At 36.4% G+C, this 26,523-nt stretch overlaps 1 protein-coding gene across 1 annotated transcript in view; it reads right to left on the reverse strand.

Annotated features, from left to right (window-relative positions):
• Positions 1–26,523, reverse strand: part of LOC108675654 — a 35,583-nt gene that overhangs the window by 6,914 nt on the left and 2,146 nt on the right. Inside the window, exons 2-5 of the mRNA XM_018163686.2 lie at positions 15,684–16,288; positions 11,075–11,285; positions 3,638–3,709; positions 2,878–3,005 (exon numbers count right to left, since the gene is read on the reverse strand). Of these exons, the coding sequence (XP_018019175.2) occupies positions 2,878–3,005; positions 3,638–3,709; positions 11,075–11,285; positions 15,684–16,288 (1,016 nt within the window). The remainder of the gene's footprint in view (positions 1–2,877; positions 3,006–3,637; positions 3,710–11,074; positions 11,286–15,683; positions 16,289–26,523) is intronic.

A 26,523-nucleotide genomic window follows, 5' to 3' on the forward strand; every position in this document is an offset into this window, starting at 1 on the left:
AGAGGCAGCAACTGGACAACCCAGTAGAGGCAGCAACTGGACAACCCAGTAGAGGCAGCAACTGGACAAGCTAGTAGAGGCAGCAACTGGACAACCCAGTAAAGGCAGCAAAAAACTATCCCGTCATTCAATTACTGTGCTACAGCATCGAGAAACTAATCATTCGATTTGTAAAGACCAAATTTAGCGATTATCCGGTCGCTTTTTACATTTATTTTTGGGAGGAGAGGGGGGATTTTGAAATTTTATCGATGAACTACATAGATAGCAAAAAAAAGGACCGAATGATCGCTAGACATTTTTTTACGAATCTAATGGTACATCTCTCAATGCTGTTGCTTGAAAATCATTTGAGAAAATAGACTTTTGAGATGGCGTATTTTGGAAATTTTAATTGTTCAGGGGAGCCAAATGAGTAAAATTTATCGAAAAATGTAGATATGCTAAAACGATCGCTTAATACTGCAGCCCCAGCTTTCCCATTGGCAATTAATCGTATTAAGAATACCATCACGCGTCTTTATATTTATTCTTGTCCAGTTTAATGCGAATAATATAATATAAATGTGATATATCTGATATAAATATTTCTATAAAATGGTCATTTTATAAAAGTTCATAACGGCCCAACGAGAAAAGTCTGGCATGTACATCTTTGGTATCAGCTTCATTGGGCGCGTCTTGTTTGTAGCTTTCAACCGAGTTCGAAAACTTTGCAATTTACGCGAATGATAATCAATAAATATCTTTTTAAAGACAAAAGTTGCCGAAAATCTTTATAAAATGGTCATTTTATAAAAGTTCAAAGCAGTCTTATGCAAAAAAATATTGCATGTACATCCATGATTGTAACTTTATAGATCGAGTCTTGCTTACAGTTTTCAAACGAGTGCAAACACATTGCAATTTGCCCAAACAAAAATCTATAATTACCGTTTTCAGAACAAAAATTGTTAAAATTATTATAAAATGTTCATTTATAAAAGTTCAAAACAGCCTCACGCAAAAAATATTGCATGTACATCCATGGTTGTTGCTTCATTGAACGCGTCATGTTTGCAGCCTTCAAATGAGTGTAAAGACTTTGCAGGTAACGCGAATAATGATCTATAATTAAAGATTTGATTAAAGAAATATATAGGAACAATAGTTATGAAAGATTCATTTTATAACAGTTTAAAACGGCCTCACGAAAGAATCATGAAAGCTACCTCATCTCAGATTATTGCAGCCGCTGTGTAATAATTCTCCCTACAGAATGAAATGAAAACACAGAAAACGTAATTCCTTTGTTTTTTTATAAAGACGCTCCCTTTAATTAATTAATCACATGAAATCTATTTTGAAGTTGGTCAACGGGCCTTTCGGAAGAATATGAACACAATGATCAATGCCTACAGAAGCTAATATTTTTGTGCATCACAATGCACTGCGGTAATTTTTATATAATGTCGAACAATTTTTCATGCACAAAATTTTAACTACAAGGATCCACATGGAAAACTAATTATAACAATAATAACAATAATAATAATAATAATAAAAATAATAAACTAATATTCATATTACCGCCTTCACTCTGTAGCTCAATTGTACTTCAATGCCAATTATAAAGAACCACCAGTGTTAAAATTAACTAAAGAATTGTCTAATAAGTTATCTTAAATTAATCATTAGTATTACGTAATTTAAAAAAAACAATAGTTTTCCAAGCACATGAGATAAAGTTCCACAATAAAATTGTAGCTAGGTCATTTGAATCCCATTGGCTGGACTCATTTTGTTAATTAAGTTATCAAGATTTTTCTAAAAACGCTTCTAGTTACGTTTCACAACTCGCTGTCGACCAAACTTGTTTCATTTTCTTCTAAGACAGGATAGCGGCTCGCGAAAGTCTCTAAAATATCATATAAAAAAATTCTAACCACTGTTCATCGATACGAAGCTGAGAGTGAAAGGAATTTTGAATCAGTGAACTTAGCTAACCAAGTTTAGTTTTGTGAGGTCTATTACTAGTTTTCTGAAAGTTATTGATAAACGTATGATATTTTCGTAAATTGAAATGAAAACAAACGTAAAAATATATTATCTTCTGATTCCCGTACATTCAAATAGCTAGAACAAATCTTGTTTTTCTAATACCTTCTCCTCGCATAATACATCTTCAGAATTTTGATTTACATAAATTATTGAAGGTCGTAAGTTAGCTTAAGATACAATTTTATGATGATGAGGATTTTTATGATGAGGCCTGGGGCTGCTACGTCCTACACATACTAAGGATACTAAGTTGCTGTGACCTGGGGCTGCTACGTTCTACACACACTAATGATGCTAAGTTTGTGTGGCCTGGGGCTGCTACATTCTGTTTTACACACTAAGGATGTTAAGTTGGCGTGGCATGGGGCTGTTACATTCTGTTTTACACACTAAGGATGTTAAGTTGGCGTGGCATGGGGCTGTTACATTCTGTTTTACACACTAAGGATACTAAGTTGGCGTGACCTGGGGCTGTTACATTCTGTTTTACACACTAAGGATGTTAAGTTGGCGTGGCATGGGGCTGTTACATTCTGTTTTACATACTAAGGATACTAAATTGGCGTGACCTGGGGTTGTACATTCTGTTTTATATACTAAGGATACTAAGTTGGCGTGACCTGGGGCTGTTACTTTCTGTTTTATTCACTAAGGATACTAAGTTGGCGTGACATGGGACTGTTACATCCTACACATACTTTGGGATACTAAGTTAGAGTGACCTGGGACTGCTACGTCCTACACATCCTAAGGATACAAAGTTGGTGTGGCCTGGGGCTGTTACATTCTGTTTTACATACTAAGGATACTAATGTTGATAAGTAAATGAGCACTCACTGTATCTTCGTGGAACCAACGCGCCTCCATCGCCTGCCCTGCGCGGTGCTGCACGACGCAGCGCAGCGTTAGAGGCGTGTGTTCGGCCACCGAAATTTCAGGGCCTTCGAGAATCACGGCTTTTATGTCTGTTGAATGAAAAGAAATCAAGCCATTGAGCATCGACAATAGCGCGATAATTGTCTGAAATGAGGGGAAGATCTCAGCTCAAGTAATCTTTGAAATTTTATTACACATTGAAACAAGAATTACCTTATAAAATGACAGGTTTGAATCGAAAAAATCATCATCAAATTCTTAGAAATTAAAGCTCAAAATTAAAATAAATTCAAATTATATTTTTCCTTTGATATGGATGCAATGATCATAAATTTGTACCGTCTTTTACGAACTTTCTCAAACTAATAAAATAAACCTCGTGATAAAGACTAGAACCTCCCAGAAATCCCTTCACAGTTTTTTTTAACCATTTGCAGACGATGGAAATCTACACAATTTTCTAAATCACTATTGGAGGACTAGAACCTCCCTGAAATCCCTTAGTCTCTTTTTTCAACCATTTGCAGACGATGGAACTCTACACAATTTTCTTAAACATTATTGGAAGACTAGAACCTCCCAGAAATCCTTACAGTCGTTTTTCAACAATTTGCAGACGATGGAAATCTACATAATTTTCCATATTACTCTATATTTTTCAAACTAAAGTATATAAATTGTCATGTATTTGCTTCAGACGAGGTTTGAGCGACAACTTAACCATTGCGTTCAGAAGCATCAGCCATAGGCGTGCCCGTGGTCTCTTCTTGGCCTCTGGCAGCAGAAGCGCGGTCTGTGTGCGGAGAAAATATTCTATGAAACGCACATGTTAAAAATGTTGAAAATGACATTACTAAATATCATTTTTAAAATTATATTTGGTTATGTCATCAAAAAATGTTAAAAATGACATTACTATATGTCATTTTTAAAATTAAATTTATATATGTCATTTTTAGTTATGTCACTTTCAGTTCTGCCATTTTTATTTGTATTTAAAAATTTATTTATTGTGTATTTCTGCCATTTTTAAAATGGCATTTAGATATTTTTTTAGAAAAATTACGTTTTAAAAAATGTTAACATTGACATTATTAGTGACACGTGTCTTAACGGTGCAGTCATGCCTGCATTTTTTATCGTAAATAATGGTTCGTAGAAAGTCGGTCGTGGTGGAGTGGTGATATTCGTCAGATTAATAATATATTCGTGAGGAGAGGAAGTTAAGATGTGAGTCTGATTACTTATATATTAAGAGAGAGTGATGACGTATATCTGAAATTCGTTGCGGAATGATGATTCAATTTCCTTAAAAAACAGCTAATAACATTTTTTTTTTCACTTATATGTTTGAAAAATCATATTTAAACACAGAATGGTTTAGTTACAATTGATCAAACTAATATGTGGTTCCGAGAAACCTGAAATTGGAAATAACTACATATACTACATAATTTAAACATTGAATTTCAAGCACATAAATCAGGATTTGAATGCATACAATAGCGATTTTGAATTCTTTGTCCAGTCATTATCTGAGAAAAATGTGTTAGTATCGAGCTATTTATAGTGAAGTTAACCTCTTAATTTCTTATTACAATCGAATACCGAAAATTTCGCATCAAAGGTTGATTTCAGTAAATAAATCATGATCCAGCCATTAGGTTATGTCAATGTAGAAGACTAAAACAAACATGAACCCGGCCGCAAATTTTTATTAGCATAATGAGCGACTGAATCTATGCACAATATAGATTATGCAACATAGATATGCAACAAATAAAAAATATTCTGGATGCGTTTAAATTATTTTCTCCTTTTTTAATTAGTTGGGAAAAACAACAGACATATACGTTGTCTGGCTTATTAATATTCAAGATAGAGCGGAGATTCTCAAGCTACCCATAAATAACTTCACATAAATAACTTTGACCATCAGCGCTTGACAGCGTGAACGATGAGCGCTGGCGCATAAGTTTGGCTCAAGTGACGATAACCATAATTCATATATAACATAACCATAACCACATAACATTAACATAACCATTTAACATAAACATAATTCACACATAACATAACCATAACAACATAACATAAACAAAATTCATTCATAACATAACCATAACCACATAACATGGACAAAATTCATACATAACATAAACATACTTCATATATAACATAACCATACCCACGTAACATAAACATAATTAATACAAAACATATCCATAACCAGATAACTAAACGTGATTTATACATATCATAACCATAACCACGTAACATAAACATAATTCATACAGAACATAACCATGACCACGTAACATAGACATAATTTATGCATAACATAAACATAATTCATACATAAACATAATTCATACATAACATAACCATACCCACATAACATAAACATAACTCATACATAACATAACCATAACCAAACAACATAACCATAATCCATGCAAATTATGTTAGCCTTTATTTTCAGTGATTTGGATCACGACGTAATAATGACAATAGCTTTAGCTCAGAATTTAAATTAGGAGTGTTCACCACAACTAAATCATATGTTGTTTTTACCACAACTCAATCATATAAAAGTGATGAGAAAACGTCGCTGCAAAGCTTGTGCGGGAAAATTAAAGACATTTGGGGCGCTGAGGGATGAATATTTTAGATTGTCTTCTCTTTTGTTGGTTGGCTAAAGAAATTAATCATCAAAACATTCATTTTTATGGTATTTTCCGTTCCTTTCTCACTCAAATTCACGCGCAAAACAAAGTTTGTTCTTTTTTCACGCAAGGAAATTCATGACATTACATAATTTGTGCTTGCCGCTTAGTTAGATTATGACTGATATTATAAGGGTAAGCTATAGATATAAACATTGTGTTTTTCTGACTTTATCCATGAGTTACATAGATGCTATTTCTTCTCGTCTGTTTTTATAACGTATGTGTTGTCCATAATAAACTGAAAATTCAATGTCACGGCACCAAAATTTCTTGAAATTAAAGTTAAACCAATCGAAACCAGATGCATGTGATTGCTCAGGTTATTGAGACATTAAAACTATTAAGTGTATAGATTAATTTTTACCATTCTTTTTGATAATTGTATATATATTTACCTTTACTATTTGTACTGAATACTGCTCAGCTAGTATGCGTTCGTAAATTTTAGAGCAATGTTATTTAATGAATTATGGCGCGTAGAGTCCTGAGAGTTTTTATTCACAAGCCACGACATATTCATGTCGTTCCATCCGACAAGTTGGCACCGCCCACCTCGCTTAATCAATACTTAATAAAAACTAGATTGTAACTTCACATGAAGTTCAGCATGCAACTCATGCGATGTGAGTACAGTAATTGTTTCGTATATCACATCGCGTGGCAAGAAGACAGACAAATGGAGAGATTGAATGTATATGTATTGCTTTTACTACGATAGCGTTAATAATTCTTTAGCCTATATTTCTTTAGATAAATATATAGGATATGCTTCTGTTCATGTTTGATGAGCTATAAGTAATGTATTGGACTGCGAAAATTCTAGAAGATAATGAAAGTTAATCAGGACCGTCATGAAATGATGTATGGGGCTGAATAAATGCTTTAGAAACAGTTTTTTTCACAATAAATATTTATCACAACTATTAGAACACATCAGGGTGACGTATTGGCATGCCACGGTGGTGTTGAGGTCGACTGCTAAGGAGCGGAATAATTTAATTCGTATGCGCCGTACGGGAGCTGGTAGTGGCGTTATTAAGGAACTACAATAGAAATAATGAAAACAGGTAGGAACTATAATAGAAAATAAATGGAAATATGTAGAAAATCTAAAATAATTAAGTATAGTAGAAAATCAAGAGAAAATAAATGAAATATGCAGGAACTACAAGGGGAAATAAATGATAATAGGTAGGAACTGCAAGAGAAATAGCTGAAAATATATAGGAACTACAAGGGACAATAAGCGGTAGTAGGTAGGAACTAAAAAAGAAAATAAATGAAAATAGGATTCAACAACTCCTGAAAAAATCTTAAACTGAGGGAAATTCCCTCACGCAAACGCACTCCGATCAATCTTTCGCGTTGGCTGTTTCATGAGTGCGGTCCTAAAGCGGACTGAAAATATAAGAACAGGAGGTAGCAATAGAAGGTTACTACCCAGTGAAAATTTACAGTCGCCCCAGCTTCTGATTTGGATTACCAGAAGCTGGGGCGACTCTGAATTTTGTTACCCAGTGAATATTTACAGACGCGTCAGCTTCTGATTTGGATTACCAGAAGCTGGGGCGACTCTTAATTTCGTTAGGGTAGCATCCGCCTAAAAATAGAAAAAAATATAAATCGCTAGAATAGAAAAAATATAACTCAGTACTCACTGCAGTGAGTGACAGAGAGCACATTTTCTCAAAATCGACGAAAACGTGAAGTCACAGACAGACAGACGGACTGACGGACGGACAGACGGACGGACATGACGAGCAAAATAGCACCTTTTACCAAATATGAGAAAATGCGCTAAAAATAGAAATTCCTTTGTTCTTGAGCACAAATTTTATTCAAATTGAAATATTATATAGTTTTTCTTCATCTGGTAGGTGGAGCAGCTGCATATCACCATCAATAACAATATTTGGTAGTGAAGACTAATGACGTCGAAATTTTCCCCGAAGAAGCTAGAAATGTTTTAACAATGACAAATTCATAAGCTAGCTAGCGTTGTAAGGAACTCATTTAGGTTCTTAATTAGATAAAATTCATGATTAATGATTGCTCGGCTCGCAAATTGAGCCGGAGTTAAACAGCAGAAAAAAATTTTAAAGCAAATTGACCATTTCTTTCCTGATGAAGTTCCTGAGTCAGTCTGGATTTCTAAATATAATATTAAACGTAAAATAAATTTATATGACTTATTAACACGGTGGTCCTGACTACACATATATTAACTCGCCAATGTAATACGATAGCACTGTGGAAACAAATCAGCTGACAATTTCAAGCTTTTAATTTTTGAGTCTAGTTCGAACTAAGTTTCTGTTTGGGAATAGGCACTTATTATTCCAAAATTCACATATCTGTTTTGAGAGTATCTCGAACGAAGTTTTTGTTTGAAAATAGACCATTATTCCAAAATCCACATAACTGAAGAACGGTAAGTAGAAATTGAAATTTTACAATTCTTTCCCTACGCGGCAACGTTGCTTTTTTGACAAAAAGCTGCTAGGTGAATGTGTTAGAAGCGTTATTAGATTTCCAGCACGGTAAAAACTAGCATCATTAATGTCGCTACTAGATTGCATCGTAATGCCGCATGAGATTACCTGTATGATATTTTATTAAATATAATTGGCTTTTCCCAAACCTAAAAATTTATTCGCCTTAAAGCGGTAAAAAGTCTGTTATAATTTCACGAGTATCAATTCAGCCGTTTCTAAAATAGAATTAGTATTCATAACTTTTTAAATTCAACTCGAAAGTTTTCCCAAACCTATAGAAATTTATACTGCTGTTTAAACGGAATGGCTACATGGGACTAAAAAACATTTATGCCTAAGCAACAGGCAACGAACTCGCAGCGTTTCTCGTGCATATTATACTTTTACATTGAATTTACTTCTCGTTGTTTCCTAGCCACCTCAAGTTAATTATGCTCTTAACACATTCTAATTTTTGGCGAATGGAATGTCAATAATTTATTATTTGGCTTCATTATTTATACTTCCCATGGTGATGACCTTTCTAGCTAAATGATAACTATTCGCGCCCACGCTGATCTTTAATACAGACCAGATAGTTTTTAAAATCCCATTAAAAATGAGAAAAAATCCAAGTTTGTGAGTTATTATATAAATTGTGAGTTTTATATTATTAATAATTATGGAGATTATTTGTTAGCATTGAGTGTGGATTCCTACGTAAATAGATGCCATAAGATATTTACATATTCAGATATTTTTTTCATAGATTTTATGCTAAAATATGGTTATTTGAACCACATAGTAGTAAAATGCTTACATGAACCATGCACACATAATCAAATATTTCATGCGCATCCAAAAATAAAATCAGCAGCAGGAGGTTAAAAAATATTTCCAGTAGTTTAGTGAATACTCGGCAGTATTCCTAAATCCTAGAGGATTCTTTTACAAACAAATCATTTAAAACTCATCTCGAGTTAAAACAATTCATGTAAGAAGAGTTCCATATTGAGCTCTAAAGAACTTTTTCGGACGGTGCATTTTGCGGCAACGTTAAATCAGGCAATCTCGGATTCCAAGTGAAGGCCAATACGTTTGTTTATTACCTTGTCTATAAAACCCACGCTATTCGATTGCTTGCTGTCGATATTGCAAGAGTTGCAATCGTGAAGGAGCTTCAATTCACCATGTTCGGCACGATGATAAGCATCAAGATGGCTTGGGCGCTAAGAACGTAAACAGGTGTATACGGATCGCGAACTGCTGTTGTTCTACTGTTTACAAACATCGCAGCTGTTCTAGAACATTGAGACTAAAATAGATGGAAGGAAGGCCACCAACCGACGTAACTAACGTAGCACATCTCACGCGTTGTCTGAGAAGCGAGTTAAGAGTACGACTTAAAAGGCTCCGGTCAAGGGAGAATGTTAGGTTGCACTCATTGTGTTTGCACAAGCTCGCCATTGTAAATAAAATAAAAAGTTTAAGTTAGAAACAAGAAAAGTACAACGAGTGTTGCATCACCCAGCTTAAAGCAGAAATAAGGATGAGTAAAACGATAATTTAAATACGAAAACGAAACAAAATAAATTCTTCTTCATTAATTTCTCTTTAAAAATTTTTTCCATAGAAAAGTGTCAACAGTTTGACTGGCGTAGGAATAGTGGAAGTAAAACAGTTTATTGTTGTAGTGTTCACTGCCAAACATAATATTTACTTTGGTTTTTATGCGTCTTAACTAAACTCGAGTAAATTATATGCAGAACCATAGCATAGTTTCTCGCTTCTTCGTTCAAGTCATTTATAATCTATGTTTTATAAGTGAAAAATATTCGTTCAATATTACCGCTTATTTATCGTTCATTCATAGTATCCTCAACAATGATCAAAGTAATAGCTCACTTTCACAAATTTTCAAAAATTATAATTATAATAATTACATATTATTATTAAATTCTAAGATTTTCTTATGGCATATGGTTAACAGTTTTGAATGCCTTATCTCCAATCATTCTCTGTTACGTAGACCGGAGAGTCTCGAAGATACGTGATCATGTGATATTCATATAAATACATTCTTATTTTTGTAAGTGTGTGGTTATTGAATGTTTATTAACGTATAAGAATTCTGTGCTTTTTTTAAGGAGTGTTAATTATGCGTCCATTAAGAAGCGTTAATTTTGTCTATATTAAAGAGCGATAATTGCGTTTATATTAAAGGGTATGCTTATCAAGTGTGTTTATTAACGGGCTTTAAATGTGTGTTTATTAACGGGCATTAATTATGGGTTTATTAAGGGGCTTTACTATTGTGTTTATAGAGGGGCGTTAATTTTGTGTTCATTAAGGGGCATTACTTATTTTATTCCTTACCTGTCTATATATTAAAGAACAGGAGTATTATACTAGTATTAGTAGTAGTATATTAAAGAACACATTATATTAGTAGTACATATTAATAATATACTATATTATCAGTATATTGAAGAACAGGAATATTATATTAGTATTAGTAGAAGTATATTAAAGAACACATTATATTAGTAGTACATATTAGTACTATCCTATATTAGCAGTATATTAAAGAACAGGAATATTATATTAGTATTAGTAGTAGTATATTAAAGAACACATTACATTAATAGTACATATTAGTACTATACTATATTGGCAGTATATTGAAGAACAGTAATTGGGAAGTAATCATACTATATTAGCAGTATATTAAAGAACAGGAATAGGGCAGTAATCATACTATATTAGCAGTATATTAAAGAACAGGAATAGGGCAGTAACAAAGATACCTTCTACGACGAGTAGCACGGTGAAGATGTGTAGCGGTTGAGTGGCAACCAGACACTCGTAGATATTAGTAGTATACATATTAGTACTATACTATATTAGGAGTACTAATAAATAAATAGAACAGGAATTGAGCAGTAGCCAACATACCTTCTACGACGAGTAGCACAGCGAAGATAAGTAGCGGCTGGGTGGCGACCTGACACTCGTAGATGCCAGCGTCGCTGAACCTGACGCCGTTGATCCTGAGTAGCCATTGCCGCGTCGCGACGCTGTGGACGATAGAGAACCTCACGTCCGTGACGTATCTGTACTCGCCCGCCGTCAGGATCTGTAGGTTCTTCCTTCTGATCCACGATACCTACGGCAAATAAAACAGGACCATTGCAATCGTGATAAATAAAACGGGACTATTACAAGCGTGATAAATAATGATGATGAATAAAACAGGACCATTGCAATCGTGATAAATAACAATGATATATAAAACAGGATCATTGCAAGCGTGATGAATAAAACATGACCGTTGCAATAGTGGTGAATAATAATGATAAATAAAGCAGGAGCATTGCAATCGTGATAAATGATTAATAAAACAGGACCATTGCAATCGTGATGAATGAAAATGATAAATATAACAGGACCATTGTAATCGTGGTAAATAATAATGATTAATAAACAGGACCATCGCAATCGTGATGAATAATAATGTTAAGCAAAACAGGGCCATTGCAATCGTGATAAGTAATAAAGATAAACAAAACAGGGCCATTTCAATCGTGGTAAATAGTAATGATAAATGAAACGGGACCATTGCAAGTATATTTTTGAAACGGCTGAACTGGTACTAGTAAAATTATAACCGACTTTTTGCCTTTCTAAGGTGAATAAATTACTGGGTTTGGGCAGCAATGCAAGACATTTCGATCATTTGGGGAAGAAAGACAGGGCATGCATTTATCCTATAAGTCTTCATTTATGCTAGGTTTTACAAATAAGGTTATGCGATGAGTAGGCTTGCTTCTAGCCGATAAATATTCATATATATAAAGGGTTCTAAATTTAATTCAGTACGACTCTGAAAAATAAACTATGCCTCACACAACGAATTGAACACAACGAATTTTAGATATTGCGCCAAGCATTCTATTATTATTATTATTATTATTATTATTATTATTATTATTATTATTATTATTATTATTATTATTATTATTATACATATCATCAACATTATTATTATCATCATCATCAACATTATTATATTTAATATTATTATTATTATCTTTATAATCATTATAATGTTATTACTTTATAAGCATAATGCCATAGCAAATGATGATATCATTACGTTCTATCTATATTTTACTTTTATTCCGTACAGTTTCTATCAATTTCCTCTCGAATGCTTCACTCGATTTGACCCAGTGAAAAGCTCCGCTGGTTTCAAATAAAAGTTAAAGAATTTGAGGATTTGAAACATCTTTCACGAGCTTGTATACAAGCTAAATTATCATCAAATATCAAAATAGAATTTTAAATTGCAGATAAATTTTAGTGTAAAGTAGTTTTGATCCGCTTTACAGATAATTAGTTCATAATTAGTTTACTATTTGGAGCTTGTAAACATATTTTGCACTGGCGTTCTATAACATCAATTATCATATAAATTATAAGCTAGTACTCAGTAAAGATCAAAAATAACCTCGTAAGTTCAGTGTCAGCAATAAAATAGAAGTTGCATCAGATGTATACCAGCAATATCAGAATAAACAACTTATGATATCATCAGGTGTTGATCTACATCACTTTTTATTGGTCATTCTGCACGGCATAAAATCCATGACGTCTTTATTTCATCAAAGACTCATTAAATTTCGTCTTTGGACTTAAGATGTTAAATGTCTGCAGCCTGAGTGCGAGACTCCAACTTGCCTGATTTACAACCTAACGCGCTAGCCAACACTCGTAGCAAGACTACGCGGGCAAAAGTATGTTGAATCTAACCCTATTCGGGACCAAGGGCCGTCCCTGAATAATGGTAGCTTATTTAACACTTAAAATTCTCTTGAATCTAACCTTATTCGGGACCAAGGGCCGTCCGTGCATAATAGTAGCTTATTTAACACTTAAAAGTGTCTTGAATCTAACCCTATTCGGGACCCAGGGCTGTCCCTGAGTACGTAATGCGTTTAGGTAGTAGCTTATTTAATACTTGCCAGACTGCATAATTTTACGACGTTGTAAGTAAACCCAGTTTAAGTACAATTATTAAGAGTAAAACAATTAAGCTTATTTTATAAATCCTTGAATCCTACTGGGCTGAGCAATATTTTTCCAATGTACTCCTAAAGTTAATCTCTTGTTCATTTATAATGCTTTTTAGTAGATATTCGTGGAGATCTCATAACTTGCTTCTTCTAATACATTCATGAGCTGTTCAAGTTGCTGTTCAAAATCAAGCCACGGAGCCCCTAGAGTTACGACTGTCGTTGAGTAGGAAACAAATCTCTATCTCGCCGGGCTTAACACTGCTAAATCTGGCACTAAAAAACGGTATCGTTCAACACAGACGAGAGACTTTTACGACGTCGCACGATTCGCTGCAGCAGATGCGCTGCCTCACTCACAGGGGAGCGAGCCATCAGGTGTTTATAATAGATTCTTTATGGTGAATTTCAGCAAATTGCCTTGAGAATTTCATTCGCATAATGACGTTCCAGCCCGAATCACTACAGGAAAAGTTAATTTAATTTAAATTTTTCAGGTGTTTATAATAGATTCTTTATGGTAAATTTCTGCAAATTGCCTTGAGAATCTCATTCGCATAATGACGTTCCAGCCCGAATCTCTACAGGAAAAGTTAATTTAAATGAAATTCGTTCCTATAATAGTGAGGATAGTGATATGAATTTGTGAATAATTTAGTAATTCACTCGAGAGTTAGCCAGAAATTATCAGTGAATGGCGATTTTACAACGAAGAGCAAAATACTACAAAAGTTTTATCACCATTGAGCGAAACGTTGCAATTGTGCTAGGTTTATCAAACAAGAGGAATCAAAAGGGCTTCATTTTGCCGATGCACAATTTAAATCGTACTCAGTTGCAATACATTTCTAAGCGAGTATATATAACCACACGGGAAGCCTGTGGTTATACTAGCTAAGACAAACGTTTATACTATCTTATGTATATAAATACATCAGAAATGTATTTATATACACTATATAAATAGATCTCTGCTGTATTTATGTGCACCATATAAATACATTTCTAATTTATCTACATATATACGCTAACAAACTTGGGAATTTTATGCCATAATCAAAATTTTGAGGAAGCCAGACCCGAGACTTGACTTCTTGTGGAAATTTTACCAATGAAGAAAAATCAACGAATCTAGCACTTGAATAGTTAATAAACACTATAATTGCTCTTGAGTGCCATAACACTGAAGCTGAAGTTATATTAAGTTAGCCTTATTTGATGAAAGAATTCGCAAATAAAACTCTGCATGATATCCCAGTAGGAAACTCCTATCACCAACTGTCGTAATTGCTGCTTAACAACTCACCTAATGCTTCGGTGTGACAGCCCATGTCTTCCATTAATTAATTGTGCATCGCAAATCCTGGAAATACCTGGCGAAGGAGCAGGACGCACATAAGGTTTCTGGCATAGGGAAATTACATTCTAACATTCCTTGGCAGTTTAACTCGACTTACCGACTGTCCCTGGTAGTGCAACTCGACTTACCGACTGTCTCTTGCGGGTAGGGCAACTCGACTTTCCGACTGTCTCTAGCCGGTGGGGCAACTCGACTTACAGACTGTCCCTGGTAGTGCAACTCGACATACCGACTGTCCATGGTAGTGCAACTTGACTTACCGACTGTCCCTGGTAGTGAAACTCGATTTACCGACAGTCCCTGGTAGTGAAACTTGACTTACCGACTGTCCCTGGTAGTGCAGTTCAACTTACCGACTGTCCCTAGCCAGTAGGGCTACTCGCCTTACCGACTGTCCCTAGCCGGTAGGGCAACTCGACTTACCGACTCTCCCTAGCCGGAAGAGCAACTCGACTTACCGACTGTCCTTGGTAGTTCAACTCTACTTATCGACTGTCCATGGTAGTGCAACTCGACTAACCGCTGACCGTGGTAGTGCAACTCTATTTACTGACTTCCCTGGTAGTGCAACTCGACTAACCGACTGTCCCTGGTAGTGCAACTCAACTTACTGACTATCCCTGGTAGTGCAACTCAACTTACCGGCTGTCCCTGGTAGTGCAACTCGACTTACCGATTATCCCTGGTAGTGCAACTCAACTTACCGACTGTCCCTGGTAGAACAACTCGACTTACCGACTGTCCCTGGTAGTGCAACTCGACTTACCGACTGTCCCTGTAGTGCAACTCGACTTACCGACTGTCCCTGTTAGTTCAACTCGACTAACCGCTGACCGTGGTAGTGCAACTCTACTTACCGACTGTCCCTGGTAGTGCAACTCGACTTACCGACTGACCGTGGTAGTGCAACTCGACTTACCGACTGTCCCTGGTAGTGCAACTCGACTAACCGACTGTCCCTGGTAGTGCACTTCGACTTAACGACTGTCCCTGGGAGTACAACTCGACTTACCGACTGTCCCTGGTAGTGTAACTCGACTTACCGACTGTCCCGCAACTCGACTTACCATCTGTCCCTGGGAGTGCAACTCGACTTACCGACTGTCCCTGGTAGTGCAACTCGACTTACCGACTGTCCCTGGTAGTGCAACACACGACACGGCAGTTCAGCCACACGTCCAACTCCCACTGTTACATTCCTCGGCATCGTCCGGTCGAACTGAGTGGCCGGCACGTCGATGTCGGGACTCTTGGGCTCAATTTCCTTCATTTGTTCATCCTCTTGTCCGCTATCGTGGTTATGACGAAGACTAACTTCAAGCTCAGGAAGTTTCATATTCTGCTGAGCGTCGTCTGTGTCTATTGTGATCGGTTGCCATGCACTCACAACTCTGCTGGTGTCGTCACCGGGGCGACTTCTCAATGGAGATAACTGAGGTTGAACCTGAATCGGGTTTGATTGTGGTTCTCTTCCATCAAACCGACTATTCCTTGAATTTTTGTAAGATATGGGATTATTTCTGTTTCTCTGTGAATTTTGCGAACGTCTTCGATTATATTTTGCATTTTCTTCAAAAGCACCAGGAGGATTATACGAAAGTTTAGGAGAATGGCGTCCTGGAAGTTTGACGATGGAGTCGTGTATGTTGTCGTGGTCCAGCTCGTCCCAGTAGCCCAGATTTTCGTCCGCCAGGGGAGCGTGGGACTGGAACAGCGCCTCCGATCTTGCCTGTCCTTCAACAAAAAATGCTAGCGTTACAATCACGCAAATGAACTTCATAGCGATAAAAATTTTTACCTTGCTAAAATACTGTACAAATTTTAAAAACTAGGGGTTTTCCTAATTTAAAAGACCATAGATCATTCTGCCATATGAGGTTAAACGAATCGCACAGAGTGAATAACTAGAATGTCCTCGTAATTTAAATCCTAAGCCATATATGCATCCCCCGAACGAGAGTTTTCAATATATAGAGTATAGATGTTTTTATGTTAATTTTCTCTGTATCCTCAAATAACGTCAGAAGCTGCAGTAGCCGGACCTGAGTTTGTTCAGAACACCTGGCCTGCTACGATGACAGGTTTTCTTTGCTTTATTGGCTCTGTCAATACGCGCCAAATGGCTCATGATTTGCTAGTGTGCTGATGTGCGCGAGGAATAACTAGCGTGAGGCCGCCAGTGAGCAATGACTAGCGTGATGCTATCAAAATTAAATTCTAGAAGCTAGTGCACTAGTATCTTGTATGTCGCCAATTTAGAAAATTTTAATTGCTCCTGCATTGAAAGGATTCGAGAGCCTATTAATCTCGAATATTTTTTCGGGATTAATGTAGTCTTCGAATCATTTAATTTCTTGTGCTTATGTTTAGTTTTAGCGTCTAAAGTCATGAGATAATTAATATACTGGAAATAAAAATTGGAACCTCGGAACCGGTCCATATTGTATTAACATGCTATAGCATAACCAGCCAGTTATCTACTTGTCAAGAAGACTTGTCTTGTTTGGCGTGAGATTTCTCAGGAACATAAAACAATATCATATTAATGGCGTGTTCATTCAAGAAACCTCGTTTGAATATCATATGAATGAAATCGTAGGCGTCGTATCTGTACACTCATCTAGACAACAAACCAACATCTGATAGCATAGTTCCACATCCCCCGAACTCTTCCTTATCTTATGCATAGAGAATATTGGCTAGCTTAGCTATACTTCTAGACCTCATAGCTATGCCTCCACACATTAGAGTGAAATCAGCCCCAAAATTCGCTGTTGGGAAAACAATATAGGAATGCCATCCATAACGAATGACTGTGTGGTCTGCGGACTGTGATAGCTTTAGTGGACGTAGCCAGGTCGTATTTTGTTAACGTTATACTGGGATATCGTGGAACGAAGCGACGCTTCTGTTAGAACGTCTAGGATTTATGAGGTTCTCAGGTGAATGAATGGAAGATACGCGATGTGAGTGGAAGCCTGGCATTTATGGGAGACACTTCGATGCTGTTTTGATTGCCTCGCTGTCAACAGCATATTTGAAATTATTTAGTATTTAATTCTGCAATTGAATCTCTATCCTGGTAGTTCCTGTTCATTGTAATTGAATACGAAGTAAAGTTATAACCTATCCTGGTAGTTCCTGTCCATTGTAATTGAATACGGAGTAAAGTTATAACCTATCCTGGTAGTTCCTGTCCATTGTAATTGAATACGGAGTAAAGTTATAACCTATCTTGGTAATTCCTGTTCATTGTAATTGAATACGAAGTAAAGTTATAACCTATCTTGGTAATTCCTGTCCATTGTAATTGAATACGGAGTAAAGTTATAACCTATCTTGGTAATTCCTGTCCATTGTAATTGAATACGGAGTAAAGTTATCAGCTATTTTGGTAATTCCTGTCCATTGTAATTGAATGCCTATATAGAGTAAAGAGTCGTCACATGAAAAATATAATACTGAAATTTGACGTGATTTTTAAAATGTATGCAGACTTGGCGATCATCGAAAGATGAAATAAAACACAGCAACGACATATTGAAAGATTCCAAACCGTGTCCTACATATGAAAACAACCAGACTTTTTCTGTTAAATGCAAAAGTGGGTTCAGATCTGATAGTGATAATTGGCTATTCAGTAATTAATTCGACTACAATCTCCATAAAAAAATATAATGTAAAAAAATTATTAATAAAAATGATATAATTTATGTTACGTGCTCTGTGCTTAAAACTGATGAGAAAAGCCCTCCTCTATGTATAAGATTTAGGTTATGAAATTTATTAGAATTTGTACGTTCAAGGAATTGGTTTCTTATAAATTATTTGCTGATTCGCTATTGCACGAAATTATACTTGTAAAAGTAAATCGCAAAGTATTACGTTTGATAATTAAAAAAACAATATTAGTATGTAATGTTGCCATAATCATTATTAAATTTAACAGCCAAAAATTGGTTTGGTAACAAAAAATATATGCTAGATGTCTCACTCCTTAGCCAAACAGAATATCAATAAATAAATTATAGATTTCACTACCGCAAGAAAACTCACACAAATATGTTGGCAATTTAGAAGAATTTCTATAAACCTTTTCGTCATATAAATTTACTATGCTAATAAATAGCGTGTGATTCTTCACCGACCGCTTAAACTCTCGGGTAAGATTTGCATCAATCGCGATTTTTATCAGCTTAAATATTTGCTCTTTCAATCTTCGCCATATTGAGAGGAAAAGTCGAAGACGAGGAATTCTCTGATTGTGAAAACAATCGTGGCAATAAATCGTGTGCGGAGCCTTGGCAACGAATCTTGAGGGAATCGAGGAGCATTCTTGAGGCGCAATGTCGGGGAACCGCGACAATGTCGGGTCATTTCTCACGCTCATTCCGGCACAGCGAGCTTCAATAAATTTAAATATAAATTCAAATTTATTGTTAAAATAAATTAATTCCGAAACATTACCGTTCTTTGTTCTAATAAGTAGACCAGTGGGTGAGAAAACATTTGAACAGCGATCGATTGGTTGAAATAATCACGGCCTGTATTATTATAACGATGAAAATCTTACCACGCACAGTTTTCAGTTTTGTGGTTGGCAATGTGTTGGAAAACAAAACAGTTTACTGTTTTGTTGTTGACACATGTTGGCAATGCGTAAATGTCTACCAATTTGTACACTTATTTTGCGCAAAGAATGGTCCACGGGCGACGAGAATGGAAGCCTACAGATATTCATAGCCTGAATAAGCTGTTAATGCAAATGCTTGACTCTCAAAATATATTGCTGAATATCTTATGACTTCTGCTAGTTTATGAACTGCGTTTCGTTTGTTTGCTTGCATGACCGAGTTCATCGAAATTTCCACAGGATGACGAACTTAATTATTAGCAAGCGATCCACCGCTTTAACCTGCGACATTATTTATTGCCAACTCGAGGCTAAGAAACAAAATCTAATTCGCGGAAATGTCAGCTCCTGCAACACAATTATGAGACTACACGGCAGTTATTAAGATGCGGCGACGAGGGTAAAATCAGATTTAATTTAGCACCACTTCAGCAACGGCAGTTTCGTAGAACTTTGTAGACAAGAGGACGAGCAATGCACTGGCATTCGCAGGTAATCTTTGAACGAGATAAAACATAAGTCACTAAACGACGAATAAACAGAGATCTCAGTCAATTAATTTCAATTAACTGATTTTCCATTACGAAAGCATTGCCTTGAATTAACATTAAAGTACAAGCCGATCGTCCTTTTTACGCAGCTCAGCGAATTTTTCGATTGCAAAACGAACGTTACACTCGTTCTACCTTCCAAAACCTAAACTCATTTCGAAACTATAGAACATGTCGAGGTAGTACATCACGTCTGAAAACATTTCAAATCTGTTGCAAGATATGCAATTAATCAACACGAAATATTCAGTCAAATGTGATCTTCCATGACGCCCAAGAGATCATTTACCCTCAATATATTTCCCCGCGCCCGCCATTTGTCATTTGTTTACCGCACGGGCGGCGGCAGCGCAGCGGCGTTACGCTGATAAGGGGAACGGAGTCTCGTTACATCGAGACTGCGTTACTCCATTGATATAAATAAAAATTATTCATTACCATATGCTTCAAATTCATCTCTACGCGTGTCTCCTTGTGTGTTTGCGTTCTTTTTTTATCTTCGTTTTGTTATTTTCGAGAAGAAACGAGCAGTACTCACTGCAGTGAGTGACGGAGAGCGCATTTTCTCGTCGACGAAAACGTGAAGTCACGGACGGATGGACAGACAGACAGACTGACAGACAGACGGACATGGCGAGCACAATAGTGCATTTTTAAATAAATGAGAAAATGCGCTAAAAACTATTCATTGTCACACGCTTCAAATTCATCTCTACGCGTTTCTCCTTGTGTATTTCCGTTCTTTTTATTTTCGTTTATTATTTTCGCGAATAAATGAGCTTGAAAAAGAAGAAAAGCATAATGGAAATGCCACATGAGGCCCTTCTTATTCCAATTACTTGATACTTGACGCGTATCAGGTTTATAAGAGGCATGAAGAACTGCATGAAAATTATCATGAGTTTTTATTATTGCAAATACAAATATTTAAAATGTAAATTATCTGAACATATATAGTATAATATTGGAACATTATGGACTATAATGATTTGAGTTGTGATGTAGAGATCTATGATTTCCTAATGTATTTTACTTCTCAAAATGCACGGCTGCGAAATAAGTGCAACTGGTACTAATCTAATAATGAAATCTTTGAATTTGTTTTATAGATTCCTGAGCTAATAATCTATTTTTTACGTAAGGAGTCGATTACACTGATCATACCTACACACTGTACGAAAGTTTCATGGCATCTCATCTGGTTTTCCATTGAAACTATAAACACAACTTGCATAATATCAATAAGAAAATAGCGCACGTTGGAAATTTTTTCAATTCGTTCGTAACACAACTCAAACAAAGCCTGTATTTCTTTTATGTTTTACATGAGGGGTGAATGCCATAGTCTCAACTCAACTGCATTTGTCGCACTAACATCCGTGTTGGATCATCTTGCAACGTGAAACATTTCAAAAAGATTGCCAGTAGAGAGGATGAGCTTTGGACAGAAATTAATGTTGATGTGAATGATCGGAAAGTTAAGATATCGTAATATGGGGATTATTCCACCAATTCGTCAGCGATTAAATTTTCCTAATGTATTCAATGCGTTATTTCGATGTCATTCGACAATCAAATTTCTGGAGTTCATAACAGCCAAACCAACAGCACAGAGAACGATGGCTTTTAATGTAATAAATGATATAAATAAAAATTGACGTTAATGACGAAGGCATTTACAGGCCTGAAAAAATATCTGATAGAATTTAATCAATGCAAAAATCACCGCGAGTCTCTAAAATACAGGCTCTTGATACCCTTCAAACATTGGGCCAATGCGAGGAAAGAAATAAAATTTAGCAACCACAATCTACCCGTGTACGTAAGATTCCGAACTAGCCTACCGAGTACTTAGCCGGCAACAATGCGTAAAAAACTTAACTCACTGCAGTGAGTGACAGAGAGCGCATTTTCTTGTCGACGGAAAGGTGAGGTCACGGACGGACGGACAGACAGACGGACAGACAGACAGACAGACAGACGGACATGGCGAGCACAATAGTGCATTTTTTCCATAAATGAGAAAATGCGCTAAAAAATAGATCAGTACTCACTGTAGTGAGTGACAGAGAGCGCATTTTCTCGTCGACGAAAAGGTGAAGTTACAGACGGACAGACAGACGGACAGACGGACGAATGGACATGGCGAGCACAAAAGCGCCTTTTTTCTCATAAATGAGAAAATGCGCTAGAAACGTAGATAGAATATTGATGGTTACGAGCACCCTTGTAAAAGTTTTGTCATCCTGGACAGGAACCGTAAACAGTAGTTATCTGAGAGCAGAGCTGGGCAGCGCTACTGTGAAATGTAGCGGCCGATACCGCTACCACTACATGCTCTAAATGTAGCGGGCGCTACCGCTACCGCTACAATTGCTTAAATGTAGCGCCGCTACCGCTACTGAAAATGTAGCGGCCGCTACATGTAGCGCGCTACTGCCACCTCTGTCTGAGAGTTAATACTTATTTTAATGAGCCAAAGAAATGGTGTTAATTGAGATTATGTAACCTGAAGTTTATTAAGAACCTAAGTACTCACACTTTCAGTAACTGAGAGAGACAAATGATGACACGCAAAACTTTATGCTTAGATACAAAAAAAAATACGCTTAGTTAATCATAGGAAAGGATTTCGTGCTTGATTTTTTGTTGCAGGACGAAGCTCACCTGCTAAAAATGTTCCTAAATTAGAGAGTTTCTAGGGAATTCATCATAAAAATCGATCAAAATCAACGTCACTAATTACTCGTTTCCTCATTTGACTTTTGAGCTTTCCATAAGTGCATCTCTAGCCCAGAAACACTTTGTTAATTCCAAATCATAGTGCAGTGTTACATTACTCATAACGTTTCGGCATGTCCACGCGACGAACAGCAAAGGTTTTCCAGATGCTGCTAACTCCTTTGATCAAATCGAAGACATGAACAGCTGGACTGCAGCAGCAATAGCGCTCAGCCTCGTGTTATGATCACTGCAAGCACTTCTCGATTGGAGGTCTTCGATAGATGTGAACGACGCTAGCGAAATCGACGCTTTGCCTGAATTCAAATGCACTTGAGGCAACCCATGGCAAGGCTTTGAGAGCGTCTCGAAAGCCATTAATCTTGTAATCAGATATTAACATGATCACGTGTTGGATCTGCGCGAGTATCGGTCTTCAGAGACAGTATGATTCGCGTCGCGATAGGATGCAAGATCTTGAGCGTCAATTTGTATTGCCGAGTGCAAATTTGTATGAAATGTGTGAGTCAGTTGCGGCTGTAACAGCAACCCAATCCCGTTCAGTTGGTGCCGTGGAGTAATAACGGTGTCATTTTCTAAACAGACAAAAAATCTTTAATTGGAATTTTCTTCCATTTCCTGCTTAAAATTTAAAATTTTTCATGTATTCATCCATTGATCAACGTAAAATGATGTAAAGGTTGCTCAATATAACAAACCTTATACATAAGATTCAATGCTAACATGTGCGATTATATTGATCTATAACAATATTGATATGAGTGTTACTGATGCCTTGTTTGGAATCGAGAGCTAACTGTATTTTTACTGCATTATTACATCATTAGCATAAGCTTAGGGATAATATACGTCTTTTACAACTATTGGTAATGATCGACGTAAGCGCAATCGACTGGAAAGCTCAATATTAACTCTTATGTCGCGGCATCTTTACAGGAGGACCGACTGAAACCAAGGAATTGTAAACCCATCTCCTCTATATGTATATCGTCTTATTTTCAGATAATTCCTATTTCTTACATCGGATTTGTTCTTCACATAGCAGAATTATGTGGATGAACGAACGCAAAATGGAACTTTCAATGCGGTAGTCTTACTTCCAGATAATTCTTATTTTTTACTTCGGATTTGTTCTTCACATAGCAGAATTATATGTGGATGAACAAACGCAAAATGGAATTTCCAATGCGTGCATTTGCCCAATATTTACTCGAGGTTTTTTCAACATAAGAAAAGCGACCGCGTGCTCACTGAGGCACATCAAGCCTCCCTTGTTCTCCTCTGCAGCGCAAACCGTCCCGTTGATGTAAAGAATTTGGCCCGAGTGAACACATTAGAACAGAACAGAATTGCAGTCGCGTACACGCTCATTCTAACGGCATTGTTCTCTAATGAGCGTAGCTTCTATTAACATTGTACAGATACTAGTAAAACTTGTACATCTGAGTACAGATACTAGTAAAACTTGTACTTCTGTGTACAGATACTAGTAAAACGTGTACTTCTGTGTACAGATGATGGTAAAACGTGTACTTCTGTGTACAGATACTAGTAGAACTTGTACTTCTGTGTATAGATACTAGTAAAACTTGTACTTCTGCGTACAGATACTAGTAGAACTTTTAGTTCTATATACAGATACTAGTAAAACTTATACTTCTGTGTACATATACTAGTGAAACTTGCACTTCTGTGTACAGATACTGGTAAAACTTGTACTTCTGTGTACATATACTAGTGAAACTTGCACTTCTGTGTACAGATACTGGAAAAACTTATACTTCTGAGCCAGCAGCAAAACGTGTGGGAAATGATGAATATATAAGCTATTCTATTCGAATAATATATTCGTAATTGATTTCATTATACTTCAATATGTCGTTTTTAAAGTTTGCACAAAATTAAAGAAAAGTTTAAACAGTTCATTGAAGTCCAGAGCATTTAAATGTATCGTTCAAGATGCTGATAGCGTCTTCCTCGTAAAATATCTCACGAATAAAAGCTGTCAATCATCGTTGCTATTATATATAAGCCAATGCTGAAGATGATGTAAAGTAACAGTGAACTTTATCATGGGGAAATACCTGGTCAATAATCTAAACAAATCTCTTCGAAAGTCTATGAAATTTAAAAATTTTTGAGTTGTCCAGCATGAAATTCATTCTAAGCTGCAGAAGGGGAAAGATTTTACATAGAAACTTTTTAATATGCAAAATGTAGTTTCATGAACTCATTACATTTTAATGAAAATTAGGTCGTCCTAAATTCATTGTTCAGTACAAAATTTAGCACCTTTGTTGAATATCATTCAGATTCAAACTTCCATTCAAACATATGTAAATAATAAAATTTTATTGGATAGCATTGATGCGACCGTTTTAAGGATTTTAAGGTATGGGTCAATACGATTTTTTAAATTAAACAAGGTTAATTATTCCAAGTCTCTAATTTACTTCGCAATACTTTATTCATCCTTCATACCTAGTTAGTATATATGCTATCTTATATGTAACATCAAATTTAAACGTTAATCTATCATATTCATCAAACTGAAACATTAAAAATAACAAATACTTTCAAATTCTTATTCTTGTAAACTTACTAACTCCAAACTGGTTATTTTGTTTGCATTTATCAACAATATGAAAATATTTCTGTTAATAAAAACGCATTGAGATTCCTATATCAAGACGGAAGCTGAAGGGCCAGCGCGCCCCGTTACCCCTCTAGGGGGGCTAAACAGCACAACACAAGAGGGCTAAACAGCACGCAGGCACGTCCGAGAAATGGTGTCATGTTCATTATATAAGACACCATAACCTAGGAAATATAAGCTATGAACGGCGTCTAAAAATATGCTTACACTCGAGCAATGTAATCATTAACATGCCAATTAAATAGAAGACTGAATATAACTAAGCAGTTTCGAAATGTTCCTCGAAGACTGAAAAAGTAAAATATTAAAATTTAGCTGCATAGCAAATTATGTTTTAATATTTTATAATGAAACCCAGCAGCAATAATTAAACAGTGTTTTCCGTCATCTTTTCCCTGTCTCGTGAACAACAGGTCTAGTGAACTATGATCCTGGGATATGTTAAAGTTGAGTTTTACCTTCCGAAATTCTTTCATAAAAACTCCTAATTCTGTTTATACACGGCAACTACACCACTTGTTCTCCCTCCCAAGGGGACTATGAGCGCGTTGAATTCGAAACATCATTTGAGGCGAGCTCGAAATTAGTAAATACGAGTAGGGCAAAGCCCGCTACCCAGTGAAAATTTAGAGACGCGTCAGCTTCTGATTTAGAGTGCCAGAAGCTGGGGCGACTCTAAATTTTGTTAGGGATATACATCATACGACGACGGCACAAACATGAGGGGTGAGCGCCTTGTTTGCATATGCATGCCCTCCTGGCCCGAGGGAAGGTTCCTGCATCCAATGCCCCTGGGAATTATTTATGTAGTAACTTCTCCCTTGCAACAGCCGGCCTCACTATGGGGCCCAGAATAACTGATCTCCAGTGACGACTCCTTCCGGCATTGCAGTGGGCCATTTGTTGCCCAGTGCAGTGCAGTGCTGTGCAGTGGGCCTTCCGGCATTTGCAGTGGGTCAGCACAGCTGCTGGCCATTTTCGGGCCTGCTGCGTAGCCAATTTAGGGCCCTGCAGTATGCCATTCTAGGGCACCGCTGCTGGCCATTTTAGGGCCCAGTAACTAGCCATTGTAGGGCACTGCTGCTGTCCATTTTAGGGCCCAGTTACTAGCCCTTCAAGGACTACTACACACAGGACATGCATAGCCTATGTCCAGCCTCTGCTAGCAGAGGCGATCGCCTACAGTATGAAAATGCTGGTGTTTTAGTGGCATCAACAAATGATATGCCCTTAATTGTTTTATACAATAGTATTACAATGTGTGTAGTAGTCCTTGGTCAGAACCATAGACTTTTTGCCAGTTTTGAAGTTCAAAATTTTGTACTAAGCAAAGTAGGTACCATTTTCCTGCCTTCATACACTGATAAAAAAAATATTTAAATGGAGT

The sequence above is a fragment of the Hyalella azteca genome, unplaced genomic scaffold, assembly GCF_000764305.2.
Source record: "Hyalella azteca isolate HAZT.00-mixed unplaced genomic scaffold, Hazt_2.0.2 contig3484, whole genome shotgun sequence".
NCBI classification, from domain to species: domain Eukaryota; kingdom Metazoa; phylum Arthropoda; class Malacostraca; order Amphipoda; family Hyalellidae; genus Hyalella; species Hyalella azteca.